General features: G+C 43.7%; 1 protein-coding gene across 1 annotated transcript in view; it reads left to right on the top strand.

Moving 5' to 3' along the window:
• Nucleotide 1: 1 nt before the first annotated feature.
• The window catches only part of PPP1R14C (protein phosphatase 1, regulatory (inhibitor) subunit 14C), a gene marked incomplete at its 5' end in the record, with an annotated part of 109,050 nt that continues 90,943 nt past the window's right edge, over nt 2-18,108 (top strand). Inside the window, one exon of the mRNA XM_011943787.1 lies at nt 2-256. Coding sequence (XP_011799177.1) covers nt 2-256 — 255 coding nt within the window. The remainder of the gene's footprint in view (nt 257-18,108) is intronic.

Genomic DNA, 18,108 nt, shown 5'->3' with positions numbered 1-18,108 from the left:
CGGCGCGCGGGTTTTCTTCCAAAGCCCCCGGGGTGGCGCCGGTGGCAGCCCCAGCTCCAGCAGCGGCTCGGGCTCCTCCCGGGAGGACTCGGCGCCCGTGGCCACGGCGGCCGCCGCAGGGCAGGTTCAGCAGCAACAGCCGCGGCGACACCAGCAGGGAAAAGTGACAGTGAAATACGATCGTAAGGAGCTTCGGAAGCGGCTGGTGCTGGAGGAGTGGATCGTGGAGCAGCTGGGTCAGCTCTACGGCTGCGAGGTACCTGGGTGCCGGGCTGGGAGGGTCGGGGACCTCTCTAGCTCCTCTGTGCCGGCGCAGGAATTCTCCAGGACTCCAGCTCTGGGGCGCGCACGTCCCTGACTCCCGGGACCAAGTGCCAGGAGCGAGGCACGGCGCCTTCTCTCCCCCGCGGTGCCCTCTGGCGTCGGGCTCAGCGGTTGGGACGCCCCTGTCTGGGTTCGGTTGCCGGTGCCCGGGCCCCCTTGGTGGCCGTGGGGAGGGCTGGGTCCTGTGGAGCACAGTGCTTTTTCTCCCAGCTCCGGGTGCCTCTGGGCTCCAGCTGCAGCTGCGCAAAGCGGGGCTCGGAAGGGCTCACTCCAGCTGCGCCTTAGCAGCCGTTGGGGAAACAGCAGCCAAAGACAGCAGCGCTCACTGTTGGGATCCGGGCAGCCCTGATTTTTGTGGAGAACGAGCAGGGAAGGAAGGAAGCTGTCTCGTGGAAAGGAGAGGTTCTGGGGATCTCAGAGGCCCCCTTGGTTCCTGAAATTCCCCGTGAAAATCCTGAGATGGAACGCTTTCCCCTTTCTAGCCAGCCCCGACGGTGTCTCCATAATTCGTTCCTGCGTTATCACAGCTGCACTCGTTGTGCTTTACTGAAGGCATAGTTTTTCCTCTCTAAGCTCAGTTACTCCAATTGATGGGCGCAGAACGAGCATCTGGGGCAACCTCGACGGGTGCCTCGGTGGAAGGGCGGGAGCCCTGCTGGGGGCCTGCGGGATCCCGGGATCTGCCAGCTTCAGGCTCCCAGCTCCCCTCTCCTGCACGACATCGTGACTTCCCACAGTCCAGGGACTACGGTCATACACAAGTCTCAGGGACGTGTATATGTTTGATATAGGCATAAATATGTAGAATAAACTGAAGCAAAACGACTGAAGCCAAAATGATCTCTCACGAGCATCTTGAATAACAGTAATTAATTCTAAATGAAGTGTCCTCCTCTTAACGGAGTGGAGTTTGGAAAGGGTGGAAGCATGAAGGGGTTAATAATTAAGGATGTGGCTTCTAATCTAAAGCTAGGTTTGTGTTCATTCAACTGTTGTGCTCTTCAACAAAGATGACAACCAGATGAACTCATAGGCTTTACCACTAATGTTGGGTATTCTGTATTTGACACATTTCATGGCCTGTTGTGAAGACACATGTTCTTAAACACCCTCATTGCACAAGGAAACAGCATACTCATTACTACCAATGAATGATTATAATATAATGAAGCTCGACTGTATGACTAATGGGGTTGTAAAAATGTGTTGTTTCTCCAGCCCAGCTCTTACAAAAAGCCAATTTAATTGCATAAATAAAAATTGGCAAACATAAGAAGTGCTTATGAGATTTTTATAGGAAGTTGGCAAAACTCGGTAAAGAAACAACATTATTTGATGTAGATGGGATTACTGTTAGATGAATGGATGTGCTCAGTCCTTCCTCTGTAGAATCCAGTTAATTTTCATTTATTTCATACTGTTTTTTTTTCTCCATTTGGAGAAGATTTGAGTTAATAGAAAAAGTATTGTTGAAATTAACAGTGCTCCAGCATGGCTCTTTTCGTGGGAGACTAATTAGACGTAGACTGGGAAACTAGAAAGAGCTCTTCCCCCTGAGTAGACTGATAAACAATATATTTTAAAAAATTCTTCAGAGTAATTAGAAAAAATGGAGGTTTGATTGTTTGCTGTGTGGAACGTGTAGGTTAGGTATATATTTTAAAGGGTAAACATAAGCTTGAATCTTTTCCTTGTATTGTACTTTTCTTCTTGGATTTTAAATCTTCAATCCATAGCAAACAGCTAGACATTTGAAAGGGAGATTTTTGTGGTGAAATAATACAAGATGCTATATGCTGCCTGCATGTCATTAATATGTGGCAAGTATTTCTCTTCAAGTTGTTTGTTCAGTCATTGTTGGCTGAAGGAGTATAAATCATTAGGAGGTTGTTGGCAATTTGTAATCACTGTGCTGGTGGTGTACCTTCATTTAATAACAAAGAAACATGGGCAAATAGGTAGCCAAATAAAGGCTTGTGTCTTTGCATCTATTGCTCTGCTGATAGGGCTTTATTTTTAGCATTGGGTTCTCTTGTTGAGTATCCTTTCTTTGTTGATAGCTTCAAGTATTTCAGCCTCTGGTTTGTGAATCAAGAAGGACATACCCTGGCTTGTAGCTCCGAACCTCATGCATATGAAGATTAAGAAATGTCCTTTTTACACTTAAAAGTGGTAATTCTTTCAAATGTTCAGCCCATGAAAGTGACACAGCCAATTTCCCAGGCTTCAAACTTCAAACCTGCCAAAGGCTTGAGTTATCTGCTGAGTTGGGGTAGAATATGAACACATCTTTAATTTCAGAAGAACTTGATCCAGGCAGGTCAGCAGTCAGATGCCCTGACCTTTTCAGAATAGAAAATAATCTTTTGGAGAAGCATAAAGCAATGTATTTAAAAGGAAAGAGGAAGAGGAAAGAAGAAATACACAGAACCACTTTCTGTCTGTGGTTTTTTTCTGGAAGTATGCAGTGACTAATCAGTTTTGTATGAGAATAATGTCATAGGGGAATTTATTACCTGCCTGCTAGGTGACTAGGTGCTCTTCTAGGTACTTTGGACTAATTCATTTAGTCTTCACAACAACACTATAAAGAAGATGTTCTTTTTATGCTTGTTTAAATGTAAATAAAGAAATGAAGACTCAGGGAGGATTAAAAGGCTTCTTCAAGCTCATGTAGCTGGTGGGTGGGTTTGGGTTGGGGATGAACCCAGTCTGGAATCTGAGTCCACCATATAACTGTATAACCAGGCCTGTCTGTACCGTGCAAGAGAACAGATGAAGGTCTACAGGGCATCTGTCTAAATGCTTACAACTTATGAGTCAAACTAACAACATTTGTATAAAATTTCTTCTCTCCACTGATCTTGACAGCTACATCTTCATAATGACCTGGAAGGCTAGGTTTGCATTTTGAATTCAAAATGTAACTTCCCAGAGTCATGAGCTGAAATGCAGTTGGGAGACTCTGCCCTGGCCCAGGTTTCTTTCCTTTTGCTTCCCATCCTTGGTACAGTCCCACCTGGTGAAGGACACTGTGTCCACCTGCACGCCCAGTCTTGGTATGCACCTGCCACTCCTTGACCATGATGCCTCTGCACACACCAGTGGTGATGTCCCCCTTGGGCAGGACAGATCTGGGAGGAGCTTGTTCATGCCCCAGAAGCTACTTGGGATTTGAGAAGGGAATTCTGGGGACCTGGATCACAGACTAAAACCAGGTGGAGGGACACTGGTTCTGGATAGATGGCTCCACTTTGTCATAGGAAGTCTTCAGGAAGACAGGTTATGGCAGGAGTGTGCCCCTTCTTACCTAGCCTAAGGGCAACATTATAAAATATCGTGCCAAACAGCTTTTTAAATACATAGATAAGTGCTTTTATTGGATTCCAAAATGATTTGTTATGTGCTTATAGTTCTTTTCCATCTCATCTTCTCATGGGAAGGCTTATACAGGTAAATTTTCAGCTAGGAATTTGATTATAACGTAACTGTTAGACTAAATCTACATCTGTATCCACATTTAAGGATTTCTGTTTAAAGACTTTTTTTTATGTCTTCCAAACCCTGGTGGTTTTGTTTGTTTGTTTGTTTTTGTTTTTTTGCGGTGAAGTCTCTCTCCGTCACCTAGGCTGGAGTGCAGTGGCGCAAACTCAGCTCACTGCAACCTCCACCTCCCAGGTTCAAGCAATTCTCCTGCCTCTGCCTCCCGAGTAGCTGGGACTACAGGCACGTGCCACTATGCCTGGCTAATTTTTGTGTTTTTAGTAGAGACAGGGTTTCACTGTGTTGGCCAGGCTGATCTCGAACTCCTGATCTCATGATCTGACTGCCTCAGCCTCCTAAAGTGCTGGGATTACAGGCATGAGCCACTGTGCCTGGCCAACCCTGGTGGTTTTTAAGAGCATTTGAAATCTGGCATAATATCTACTTTAACAAGTACTGCAAGATGACTTACTGGATAAGTCATATGAATATTTCCAAGTTTGCCCAGCATCAAGATAACATCTGCACTTCCAGTTTTGCAATTCAATTTGCTTTGGAAATAAAAACATGTTCCTGAGCTCAGATGATTGCAATGCCCGTAGCATCCTAGCCATAAACAAGCTTGTGTGCCTTGGGTACTTGCTGTGTTGTTCTGACTGTCAACTTAGTAGGTCTTTCCCTTTGCTTCCAGTGTCTGCTTTTTATAAAATGGTTCCTGACTTATTACACCTTTCAGTCTTCCCTGACTCCCCGTTACCCCCACTTTATAAAAACTGTCTTCTGAGAGATGTTGGTGGTGACACAGAAATAAATATCCTGTTGATTGCTGCCTGATACATCTGGATATATAGATTGCTGCCTGACACATGGATACATAGAAACAGAGAGTCATAGGGCACCACTTAATCTTACTGTGTATGCTAAGGAAAAATATTATAAAAGTAATCTGAAATACAATGTCATTAATGTTTAAATACAATGTTTTATTCCTCACTTTCTGAAAAATGATGATTTTGTTTTTCTTTGTTTTGAGACGGAGTCTTGCTCTGTCGCCGAGGCTGGAGTGCAGTGGCCTGATCTCGGCTCACTGCAAGCTCCGCCTCCCGGGTTCACGCCATTCTCCTGCCTCAGCCTCCGGAGTAGCTGGGACAACAGGCACCCACCACCATGTCTGGCTAATTTTTTGTATTTTTAGTAGAGACGGGGTTTCACCGTGTTAGCCAGGATGGTCTCGATCTCCTGACCTCATGATCTGCCTGTCTCGGCCTCCCAAAGTGCTGGAATTACAGGTGTGAGAAACCGCGCCTGACGATGATGTTATTTTTCTAAATGTATTTCATAATGCATTTATGGGTTGTGACCTGCAATGTTAAAAATACTGCTTCTGAAAGGGAGAAGCCTAAACGTGTGTAATAGAGTTAGCAGGCACTGGCTGAGTACTTAGCATGTACTAGGCAAGGTTCGTGTAATCCTGGCAACAACCTCTGAGACCCCCATTTTGTGGAGGTGGAATCTGAGACACAGAGAAGTTAAGAAGTTGCCCCAGGACTCTCAGCTGGGATGTGACAGAGCAAGGCTGTGGCCAGGGAGTCAGGAGCACCTTAACGAATGCCCTGTCCTGCCTCCTGAAACAGGACAGAGCCTGGCACCTGTGTGAACCCCATGGTTTGCCTGTTCCAGATGCTGCTGTCGTACCTTGTAAATGTGTGTGCATGTGGGGGACACACTGTCAGCAGGTTAGTTCTTGTACCTGGATGAGGCCTCTCCTTTTACATGCAGGTCCTGGATTTCCATAGACTTTCTAGGTACGGTATCGCATCAGCTGGCTTTGCTACTTTATTAGTGCCCAAGCTGGAAGGTAGAAGCTGCTGCTTAGAACTCGTCTTGTGGATTGTTTGGTAAATCCCCATTTGTTCAGGTATTTGAGGACAGGCTTTTAAACAACAACAAAACCCAAAAAACTCCATAAACTCAACCTGTAAACTACTAAGGAGTAAATTACACATGCAAAAAGTCAGTAGATAAAGCCAGGCATGGTGGCTCACGCCTGTAATCTCAGCACTGATGGATTGCTTGAGGCCGGGAGTTGGAGACCAGCCTGAGGAACATGAGGAAGCTCCATCTCTACAAAAAATACAAAAATTAGCCAAAGATGGTGGCACGCGCCTGAGCCCGGGGAGGTCGAGGCTGCAGTGTGCCAAGATCACACCACTGTACTCCAGCCTGGGAAACAGCCTGCCTCAAATAAAAAGAAAAAAAAAAGTCAGTAGATACAAGAATTCTAAATTGCCAAAGGAAGAAAAGAAAACTGCTTAACACATTCCCTTTGGAACAGTGGTTAGGGAAATGTGGGGTGGAAGCAGTGGTTACAATGTGTGCTTTAAAGTGAGATGAACCTAAATTCACACGTGGCCCTGTCATTCAGTGGGTGTATGTGATTAGGCACTTTCCTTCACCCCCCCTGAGCCTCACTGTCTCCATATATGTGTGTGTGTGTGTGTGTGTACATATATATATATATATATAGAAAGAGAGAGAGAGAGCGAGCCCAGGCTAGAGTGCAGTGGGGCTATCATGGCTCATTGCATCCTCGACCTCCCAGGCTCAAGTGATCCTCCCACCTCTTTTTTTTTTATTTTTGGTAGAGACAAGGTCTCACTATGTTGCCTAGGCTGGTCTCGAACTCCTGGGCTTAAGTGATCCATCAGCCTCAGCCTTCTAAAGTGTTGGGATTAGAGGTGTGAGCCACCGCGCCTGGCCACTTTCTCTGTATGTTGAAGGAAATCATCCTGGTGCCTTTGCAGGGCTGTCAGGAGGACTGACTGGTGAGACACCAAGCATAGTACTTTGGACATAGCACATCAGGGTTATTGGAGCCACAAGCTGCCACTAACTGTTGGTTGTTCTCTGTGACGTGGAGAGAGAGGAAAGGGGGGAAGGAAAACAAGGTATTCACATCTATTTGGTGCAATAATTTGGAGAAGAGTATATGGCTACTTTAGGGTCAGGGGTGTTGGTGTGTGTTTGAACTTGAACATGCGCAAATATTCTCTAAACTATTCCTCCTGTTTCTAGAGCCTTCCTCATTCTCTATGTTTCAGTGGATTTTTACGTATGTGTAGGGAAGTTAGACTGTAACAACCTGAAGGCAAGGAACTGTCTCAATTTTCATCATTTAAAAGTTCGTAGCAGGACACAGTTCTTCAACCCTTAAGCATTTGCTTGAATGAATGTAAAAGGATAAATGCTCAGCAAATGTTTAAATGTCACTGATGTTTTTGTATCTGAATTAGTTGGTGGTATTCCTTTATCATAGACATGGCTAGGGAAAAAGTCAATCTGTGTTTTTGTTACTATAGTCATATCACATCCTTGCATCCTTACAGCTTTATGTCAGTGCTGTTGGAAAATACACCTTTCTTCATTGACTTACTTGCTGCAAACGGAACTGAAAGGTGGTAGTGGTAGCCAATTGACTTTGAAGTTTAGGTTGAGAAAATCCTTTTGCAAATGTGATCTTCCCTGAGTCCCGTCCACTGTGTTTTCCTTTGCTCCTAACGTGCCCCTGCCACACTAGTTCTGCCTGCTGTTCTCATCTCTGTGGGTACATGTGTGCTTTTGCTGTCTTCTGTTTGTCCTTTTCCTCCCAGCCTAAAACAACCTGGCGGCCCCTGGCCTCCCTCACCTAGCCCACAGCTCTCTGCCAAGAAGTCTCTTTCTAGATGGAGGGAAGAATCAAATCTGAATTTTGTTTTCCATGTGGCATGTGCTTTGGCCACATGGTTTAGTGTGTAGTGCACGCTCTTGCCCTTGTTTCCTGCACTGGGCTAGTTCAAGCCTTCACCTGCCTTTCCAAGGCACCTCCCAGCCTCCTCCTGTGCAAGCTAGACCAGCCACCCTCCAGGCACTTCATTCATGACACTCCTTTTTTGGCTGAGTTTTCAACCTCTCTGGCCCATTCATTTCAGCATATACACAAGTTGAAGTCTTTCTCTTCTGTTTAAACCACCATCATCCCCCACTACCACACAAATAGCTTCCCCTCCTCCACCCTGTATTCCCCCACCGCACGTGCCACCCTGTCTTTCTCCTTCCCTTACTATTTTCCTGGAAGATCTTTCTCCCCCTAGGACACACTCCTCCTTGATCCACCACAAACTGATGTCAGCTCCAACTGGCTTCCCTGAGGACCTTCTTGTTTCTCAATCCCATGGCCATGTTTGCACTTTTCTTTGACTCGACCTCAGCAGCCTTAGGCACTCCTCACCCTCTCCTTTCATAACCCGGTCCCCTGGCCCTGTGGGCCATCCGGTCTCCTGGTCTACTCCTTGTGTTCTCTCTGCCCTTCCTGTCCTCCTTTCTGGGTTTTTCCTCTCTTGCCTGCTCTTCAGTGATGACATTTCTCTGTCTTTGGGCCCTGGCTCTCTTTCCTGTTTTTTTTTTTTTTTTTCCCTTCACTCCTGCGTGCTCTTTCTGGATGATAGGACCCTTCCTGTGGTTTTAGTTGTTGTCCATATGCGGACAACGTGTAACTCCGTATTTTTAGCCCTCATCTGTTTTCTGTGTGCCAGATGTATTCAGACAACTTTGAAATGGACAATGCCACATAGTACTCCAGAGAAACCTCATATTCAACTGGTCTGAAAATGAGTTTCTCATCTTCCTTAGCAAACCTGCTCCTCTTCCTCACTTCCGTCAGTGGGCAGCAAGTGCTGCTGTCCACAATTGTTCCAGCCCAAGATTACGTGGCCTGCTTATCTCTTGCCTCCTCCTTGCTGTCACACCCAGGAGTCACAAAGTCTTGTTGATGCTCCCACAGCTCTGGAATCTGAGTCTCCACTGGTCCCTGCTGCTGCCTTAATCCAGCTCCTTGTAACTTCTCACCTGTGTAATAGCAATGGTCACTGTAGCCCAGTTTCTTTCAAATTACGGCAACTACTCCTGCTACCGCACCCTCCACCACTGCTGCTATTGCTTCTACTACTTCTGGGACTAACCCAGCTCTCAGATGACAGCCAGGAGATTTATGCATCTTACCTCATACCATCAATCCTCCTAACAACTTTATGAAGGAGATGGTATTATCTTCTTTTCTTCATTTTTTGGCGGAAGCAGCTGAGATCCGAGTTGTCGCTTGTCCTTGTCCAAGGTCACACTGATTCCAAAGTCACTTAGCTATGATGTTCCCATTGCTCCTGATAGCTGCATTGAAGAGGTACTGATTGCAAACCTCGTCCTTCATGGGTGCTGATTTAATCCTCGCTGTAACTCTGCAAGGTAGGTGAAGAAACTGAAGTACAGAGAGCTTGAGCTGCAGCTCCCCGTCAGAGGCCACATGGCTGGCAGGTGGCAGGGTCTGTGGTTCCTGGGTTGGGGCTCCCGCTCTGTCCCTGCTCCAGCTCCCCATGGTCCTTCAGAGCCACCTCCATGTGCTGTAGCTGGTGTGTTTTCTAAAATCCAGGTGGGATCTTGTTCCCCACAGCCTTCAGGATAAAGCAGGAGCCCTTTAGCACGTGACCAGGGCTAAGGGGTTTCCCTGCCCCGGTCTCTGGATTTGTCTCTGGCCACCCCTGGCCCTGCTGCTTCAGCTATCAGCTGAGTCCCTAAGGCAACTCAGCAGGAACCCCTCTGCCAGAATCACCTCCGCTCACTCCCCTGCCCCCACTCCCTAGCTGTCTAGCTCGCACCTGTTCTTCAGCCTGGCACTTGGCAGTACCTTCCCAGGAGCTTCTCTGATCCATCTCCTGCTGTCAGGCTGGCTCTGGGGCCTTTCCAGGGCCCCTCTTTCTGTAATCCTGTCTCCTACCCTCACTGCAGCCTCCTGCAGGCAGAATCTTGTACCTTTGCCGCCCTGGTGGTTCTCATACACCTGGCTGCACTTGGGTGTCCCTGCTATGGACTGAATGTTTGTGTCCCCCCAGATTCATAGGTTGAAACCCTAGTCCCCAGAGTGATGGTATTTGGAGGGAGCACTTTGGGGAGGTCATTGATGTTAGGTGAGGTCGTGAGGGTGGAGGTCCTGTAATGTGATTAATGCCCTTGAAAGGGGAGGAAGGGACCAGAGCTCGCTTTCACTGCCATGCAAGGGCGCAGCATGAAAGCACAGCAAGAAGATGGAAGACGGCCACCTGTAGACCAGGAGGAGGATGCTGGCACCCTGATCTCAGACCTCCAGCCTCTAGAACTGAGAGACAGAAATGCTTGTTGTTTGAGCCACTCAGTCTGTGCTATTTATTTGACTATCAGTGAGTGACAGTGGCTGCATCTTCTGGTTTCGTGATGTGCATTTCAGAAATGTGTTCCCAAAATTAAACACATGAATACAATTTGGCTCTGCCTGTATTGAAAACCTGCTCTTTCACTGTCAACTTGAAGTTATGGTTCTTTTTCCTGGTTATAAATTATAACTATGAAGTCCTTTGAACATCTGAACTAAAAGGAAGTTGTGGCATAAGGCACAGATGTATGGGGTAATGAAAGTCTTCAAAGAAAGGGATCACGAGTTACTGCCATTCTCTGTAATTTTAAGTCTTCAGCGTGTCCAGGAATTTTGTTTGCACAGGAATTGCTTATTTCTATGCGAGTAGAAATGCTTGTGCAAGGAAGTAGCAAGTGCTTTTCCATCTGTGGATAATACTCGGAGCAACAGGCTCACACAAGTCTTCATAGAACAAGAATGAAAGCCTGGATTCCTGCCTCTGCTTAAAAGTTAGGGCCAATACATTCTCACCAGGTTTTTCTTAGTCAGCACTGGCATTTTGGAAATCTGTTCCACTGAGTAAAAGCTTAGAAAAAAGAGAAGACCAGAGTGTAGGTGGGTCTCTAAATAATCACTTTATGGTTGAGGAATAAAGTGATTAAGAAACAGCTTCTTCATTTTGAAAGAATCCATGGGGAAAACTGTGGAAGGAGCTGTGGAGGGCTGGACTATTCATTCACTCACTCATTCATTCACTTGTTCAACAGATAACATAGAGAAGGAAAGGGGTTATAAGAAGCTTCACCCCTTTTAAACTGTGTAAGGGAAAAAGTAGAAAAAGTCAAGGAATCCTTCCCATTATGGCAGAAGAATGGAGGAGACTATAGGATTGAAAGCTCTTTGGGGCAAGGACTCTGTCCTGTTCACAGCTGTGTTAGTGTATTCAATACAGTTATTTAGTACATAGTGACTGCACATGTCTTTACTCAAAGTCTGTGTTTAGGAAAGGATATGATAAATTCACTGACATTATAATGCAAATGACTAAAAACAATTTAGTTATCTTTCATTTTAATAGGAAGTCAGATCTTAAGTAAGAGAAAGTAATCTCTTAAGAGCTGGGCTTCAGGAATGAATAAGCCAGGGCAGAATGTATGCTTTGTGGCTGTGGGAACCTTGCTGGCAACTATGAGATTAATTCCGGTCGGCCGTTCCCAGTGTGAGGTAGTGGGAATGGCCCTTGCCTGTGAGTTCCATCTTAGTTGGGCCACTGCTGACCAGCTAGATGAGCTTGGCAAGTCACAGAGTTTGTTTTCAGGTTTTCTTTCTTCATCTGAAAAAAATGAGGGAGGTCTGGGGCTTTCCAGCTCCAACCTTTAGACGTTCTATGCTAAAGCCAGGGCTGCACTGGCGAAAGTGAGATGTATCAAAGAAAGAGTGATATTAAAAGCAGGAGAAATAGAAGTGTCTTCCCCTTCAAGGCAAACCTGAGACAAGGATTAGACTAGTTCACCAAAGGGCCATCAAATTTGCAGAGCTAATTTCCTGTAGCTGAAGTGGGAGCGTATCCATCCTGCACTGGCATGATGCCTTGTGTGAGTGACTTGGATAGGGACTAGAATGTAAGGATTAGTTTAAGAACTTTTTAAAAAAATCATCTTTTCCTCTTCTGAAACCTCTCCTTAACTACTGGCTTTCAAGTTAAGTTTGGAATCTGACAGCACAGACACTTACAGCCACCATAGCTGCTTTTTCTTTGCATTTAATTGGGTTAACCTTTAAGAACTGGCATGTTTGACTTAAGATTTTAGGCATATAACCTATAATATTGACTTTGGGGGGTGCTTTTCTGTTCTTATTATTTGTCCTTTATCTTGGCACCTCCTAATTAACTAATGGTAGTATTTATTTTAACTTGAGGGAGGTTCATTTTGAGATATGAAATGAGCATCCGAGAGGGAAAATCACAGCAGCTTTCAGGAGTAAAATTGAATGAGGTGAAATGTACAAATTAGCCTGAATAAGAGCATGACTAAATCTATACTGAGCAAATTACTTTCTACTGGGGAGTTTATTCCTGGAGTGTCACTTTATAGTTAGTTTTAGGACTAATAAGAGGGGATAACAAGAAAAACTTAAGATTTTTTATGGACAGTTCTAGCAGGAAGTGAAAAGCAAAACTTATTCTTTGTAATATTTATTTGGTATAATGATAGAATCATAAAGCACCATTAGATAATCCCATTTGAGCCACATGAATACTCTGTGATATAAGTAGTTACTCCATTTTAAAATGAGAAAATGGGGAGGCTCCAAGAGTCTTAGTAACATGCCCAAGTTTAAACTGCCTTGCTGTTTAAAAGGCTTGCTTCCTGGAAACTGTGAACATCAGTTGCACCATTTCCCCCAGATACCTTCCATGTATTCTAGCATGTTTGGCCAATAGATTGAGCAAATATTTTTTGTTTGATTTACTTGGTACATTTTCAAATATGCTTCATCTTAGTTGAACAATTTACAGGATTCTGTTATTTCCTAAGTGAACCATTTACAGGAGTCAGCCATTTCTTAAGAAAAATGCAAATCCTGGCTGCGCGCGGTGGCTCACGCCTGTAATTCCAGCACATTACAGGGAGGCTGAGGCGGGTGGATCACTTGAGGTCAGGAGTTTGAGATCAGCCTGACCAACATGATAAAACCCTGTCTCTAATGAAAATACAAAAATTCGCTAGGTGTGATGGTGGGCGCCTGTAATCCCAGCTACTCGGGAGGCTGAGGCAAGAGAATCGCTTGAACCTGGGAGGCAGAGGGTGTAGTGAGCTGAGATTGCACCATTGCACTCTAGCCTAGGCGACAGAGTGAGACTGTGTCTCAAAAAAAAAAAAGAAAAAGAAAAATTCAAATCCATTATCTCTGAAGTAGACACCCCAGTGAGTGAGCTACTTCTTTCTTTCTTTGCCAGGTTTGCATGGGCAGTTGGTCATGGAATCCTTGTGCTCTTGGGCTATCTATTTAGATGGAATTGGCTCCATGCTTAATCCCTTTTGAGGTTAAAAGTTAGAAACTCTCTTTAAATAAGCCAAGGGATACGAGTATATATTTTATCTTACATATTTGAAGGCAGCAGATATTATCACTGACATGGTAGAAGTAAAGTAATGCTTTTTCTAAGTACAATGTAAAAAACTATTAATAACTTGGTTTGCTTATGCTAAATGATGTTTTTGCTCAAGTCCTTAGCTGCTGCCGCCAATCATCTGTTAGTATTTTTCTCTTATATTTATATGTCAACAGTGCAATTGGCAAAGCCATTTCATTCATTTCTGCTAATATTAATGGAATTAAATCTATTTCAAGCCAGGTAGGTGAGGTGTTGAGTTTTCAGATTGACAGAGGTGGCTTTTCTGTTTGGTTCTTATGAGCTAATACTCTACATAACAGTTCAAATTAGTCAACTGGTTTTTCTCATGTTTGTGTTGGGTTGTGGCCGCTCTCTGACAAGTCAAAAGAAAATGAGTCATTGATTTGGTGCTAAAACATGATTATGCTTGCTATAATGAAAACACCCTAGAAATATTAAAACTAAGAAAACAGCACGTACTCTCTCTGTTAGACAAGTGCCTTTTGTTATGTTACGATTTCCATTTCTTCATCAAAAAGGAAAAACATTTTTTATAGGATATCTTTTATATCCTATGGTTCAGCATTTACTAATCTTACACCAGAAGCAGTTTACATGGAGAGATGTTTAGACAATGAAAACTTGTCTGTATTATGGAAAGGTTGCCACCTAAATTAGCCAGAGACTCCAAAGCATTTAGCTGCCAGTCATGCCTTAAACCTTGGGAACATCCCATGTTAGACTTAGATTAAGAACCCTTTTGGGGGTTCAAAGAGGTGATGGGCTGTATTCAATGGTGAATGATCCCAAGGTTGGGTTAACTCATCACTCTGAAGAACAAAATGAGGAATTAGTTTACTTAGTTAATTACTGACACCTTACTATAAACTCTGAAGGAGGGCAAAGAATGAGATACAGATAATGTATAAAATATTTAGTAAAATGAAATTCTCATGTCAGCTGTTACAACCAAAACTCCAAGGATGTGAGAGAGTGTGGTCTACACAGGAGGGGTGGAGTGGGTGTGGACCTCAGCCTTCTGCTCCAGGAGTCCATGCTTGTGAATGTCTTCCTACCTCTAGCGCCACTTTACAAAATCAAAAGAAACAGAAAAGCTCATAAGTATGGCTTCTTACTGGTGATGGGAAACAGTTTGTCTCATTGTCTCATTTCAGAGATACCTACTGGTTACACACACAGGTTCTTTTCACATCCTTCATGCCCTGATTGAGAGGATGTCTTAGTCCATTTTGTGTTGCTGTCACAGAATACCTGAAACTGGGTGATTTATCAAGAAAGAGGCTTGTTTGGTTCATGATTCTGGAGGCATGGGAGTCCCAGAAGCATGGCACTGCATCTCTTTGGCTTCTGGGCTTCTAGGGAGAGTCTCATGCCATGTCATAACATGATGGAAGGTCAAAGGGGAAGTGGATACAGGTGAAGGGTCAAAACAGACCCTGGCCTGGTGGGAACTAATCTGTCACCTCCAGAATGAATCCAGTCTCACAAGAGCAAGAACTCACTCACTGTAGTGAGAACTGTACCAAGACACCTAGGCCCAGAAGGTGGAGTCTCTGTGACCCAAGCTCTTCCCATTAAGTTCCACCTCTTAAAGTTTCCACCTGCCAACATTGCTGCACTGGGAATTAAGGTTCCAATGTGCCTTTTGATGGGGACATTCAAACCATAGCAGAGACATTGCCTTCTAAGATAGACCCTCCCATCTTCCTGGGGTAAGGGAGCTGGCTTGGTCTGTCTAGAAGGATGAGCAGGCTGCCCACTACCTACCTTTATTAAGAGTGATTGTCAGTCATCATCCTTGGCTAACTTTAATTTCCACTTTTAAATGATCTAATCCTTTCAGAGAAATTTTGAGGATTAATAATATGAAAAACCATCTCCCCAAAAGCTCAGAATATTTATGAAGGTATTATTAACAACATCTACAAGGCTTTTGCTATAACTAATTCTGCCTTGTTAATCTATGTATTCAAATTAAAGGTTGTTCTTTGACCCAATGGGGGCCAGAGGCTTATGAGATTTTTTTTATTATGGAATATTGGTGGAGTTTCTACCTTGATTGCAAATTTGGTCACACACCAGGTTTTATGAATATAAAATAATCTAATCAACACTCCAGAATGAAAACTCTTGTTGGATTGCTTCAAGAGAATTACCATTCTGCAGTAGGAGCTCTATCACATTTGAATTAAGTAATAATAGATAACATGTATTCTAGGTAAAACTCTTTTTTCATAGGATATCTTTTATATGTATCTAAAAAAGAGATTCGGATGATACATGGTAACTATTAGTAGTGCTTTTTAGTATAATTGTGGGTAATTTATTTTATCTGTTTTGTGCAATGCACATGTATTTGTCTTATAAGAGAATAACTTCAAAGTTGTTTTTAAGAAGGGGCAGGCATGAGTATCCCACTGTTTTATTGTCATGGGTGAGAAAGGGGCACAAACCCTCTCCTGCCACAGGGCTTTACAATGTTTGGAATAGCTTGATTGGTGTTTTTTCCATCTTTTCTTTTTGAGGAAGATGGGTTTTAAATTTTTAAAAAATTATAAATAAGGAAGAAAAAGCCAGTAAATTTGTTTATATTAGATTCTTTATATTTTCAGAAGAAGCAGCCTTAACACTTTGGATAGAACACATAACACTTTGGAAGACTCCTTTGGTGTCTTCATTTTTCGGGGACAGGAAAGACAGTCTCTGAGGATGAGGATGGTACCACCACCCACAGGACAGAAGGAAAGTTAAAAGGAAGGTTGGATCACTCTTCAACTTCCTTCTGGAGCCCAGCCCCTTCTAACTGCTCAGGGGCTGACTTCTGTATCATCAGCTGTTCCTTTGTTTCAAGAGTATTCAAGAGTATTTATAGACTGTATATTGAAGATCTGTGCAGTTTATGATATGTAAATTATACCTCAGTAAACTATTAGAACACAAATACACACAAAAGCCTTTCTCTCTCTTCCTATCTTCAGCCACATTTGACAGAGAGATTGTCTATATTCTTTGATCGCATTTTATCAACTTCTGTGCCCTTCTTAGCCACTGCTGTGTGGCTTGTCCTTCTTTTCCACCCAGAAGGTTCATGACCTCCATGTTGCTAAATTCCAAGTGCCCATTCCAGTTTTTGTCTTGTGTGCTCTCACCCCCTCCCCTCCCCTCCCCTACCCCCCTTTTTTTTTGACAGAGTCTCGCTCTGTCGCCCAGGCTGGAGTGCAGTGGCGCCATCTCGGCTCACTGCAAGCTCCGCCTCCTGGGTTCACGCCATTCTCCTGCCTCAGCCTCCCGAGTAGCTGGGACTACAGGTGCCGGCTACCACGCCCGGCTAATTTTTTGTATTTTTGGTAGAGACGGGTTTTCAGTGTGTTAGCCAGGATGGTCTGAATCTCCTGACCTCGTGATCCGCCCACCTCGGCCTCCCAAAGTGTTGGGATTACAGGTGTGAGCCACCGCGCCCGGCCTGTGTGCTCTCGGCTTTCTAAGCCATTCTGTCAATTATCCGTCCATCAGCCATCCCAGCATCCATCCATCCTACCATCATACAATGCACTGTCCTTCTGTCCCTCCTTCCAATATCCACCCACTAGTCCCTTCGTCTGTCTCTGCCAGGCATTCTTTTTTTTTTTTTTCAACAAATAAACTTTACGTTTTAGATGGTTTTAGACTTACAGAAAAATTGCGAAGACAGAACACAGTTCCCATATATTCTGCAACAGGTTTTACCTGTTAGCACCATATGTTAGAATTATACATTTGTCACAATCAATGAACCAATATTGATGCATTATTATTCTCTAAAGTCCATACTTTATTCAGATTCTTTAGTTTTTGCCTAGAGTCCTTTTTCTGTTCCAGGATCCCATCCGGGACACCACATTGCATTTACCTGGCATGTCTCCTTAGACTCCCTTGGCTATGCCAGTTTCTCAGCCTTCTTTTGTTTTGGATGACCTTGACAGTATTGTGGAGTACTTGTTAGGTATTGTGTAGAATGTCCCTCAAATGGCATTTGTCTGATGTTTTTCTCATGATTAGACTGTATTTATGGGTTTGAGGGAGGAAGACTCAAAAGGTAAAGAAACATTTTTTCACATTCTGTCAAGGTACATCCTGTCAATAAGTGCATTGCACAAAACAGATAAACAAAATAAATTACACATAACAATACTAAAAAACACTACTAATAGTTATCATGTATCATTCGAATCTCTTTTCTAGGTACATATTATATATATATATATATTTATTATATATATATATATATATATTCACCTGTTGACATTCACCTTGAGCACCTGGCTGAGATAGTGTCTGTCAGGCTTCTTCACTGTACAGTTACTCCCTCTATTTCCACACTGTATTCTTTGGAAGAAAATCACTATGTGTAGCTCATTCTTAAGTAATGGGAAGTTACGTTCCACCTCATTGTGTAGCTACATGATTTATATGGAATTCTTTTGCATGGGAGATTTGTCTCTTCTTCTTCGTTTGTTTACTTAGTCTGCTTTATTTATGTCACTATGGATCATGGATATTTCTTCTTTGCCTTGGATTATAATTCAATATTACTTTATTTTGTGGCCCATATTATTCCAGTTTTGGCTATTGGGAGCTGTTTCTATTGGTTCTTGTGTTCCTTTGACATACCCCCATGATCATGTGTGTGTGTGTATTTAATACTTCTTTACTTCCTAGCACTACAATACTTGAATACTTCTTTACTTTCTAGCACTATAAAATACTCTAGGCTCATCTTGTATGTCTTCTGCCCCAGATTCAGAGTCAGTCATTTCTCCAAGGAGCCCTGGTTCCTTTTATTAGAGATTGTTATTAGAAACCAAGATATGGCCAGGTGCGGTGGCTCATGCCTGTAATCCCAGCACTTTGGGAGGCCAAAGAGGGCAGATCATCTGAGGTCAGGAGTTTGAGATCAGCCTGACCAACACGGCGAAACCCC

This window comes from Colobus angolensis, unplaced genomic scaffold, assembly GCF_000951035.1.
Source record: "Colobus angolensis palliatus isolate OR3802 unplaced genomic scaffold, Cang.pa_1.0 Scaffold221, whole genome shotgun sequence".
NCBI lineage: Eukaryota > Metazoa > Chordata > Mammalia > Primates > Cercopithecidae > Colobus > Colobus angolensis.
The sequence above is the reverse complement of the archived record's forward strand: the minus strand, read 5'-3'. Positions and strand labels throughout refer to the sequence as shown.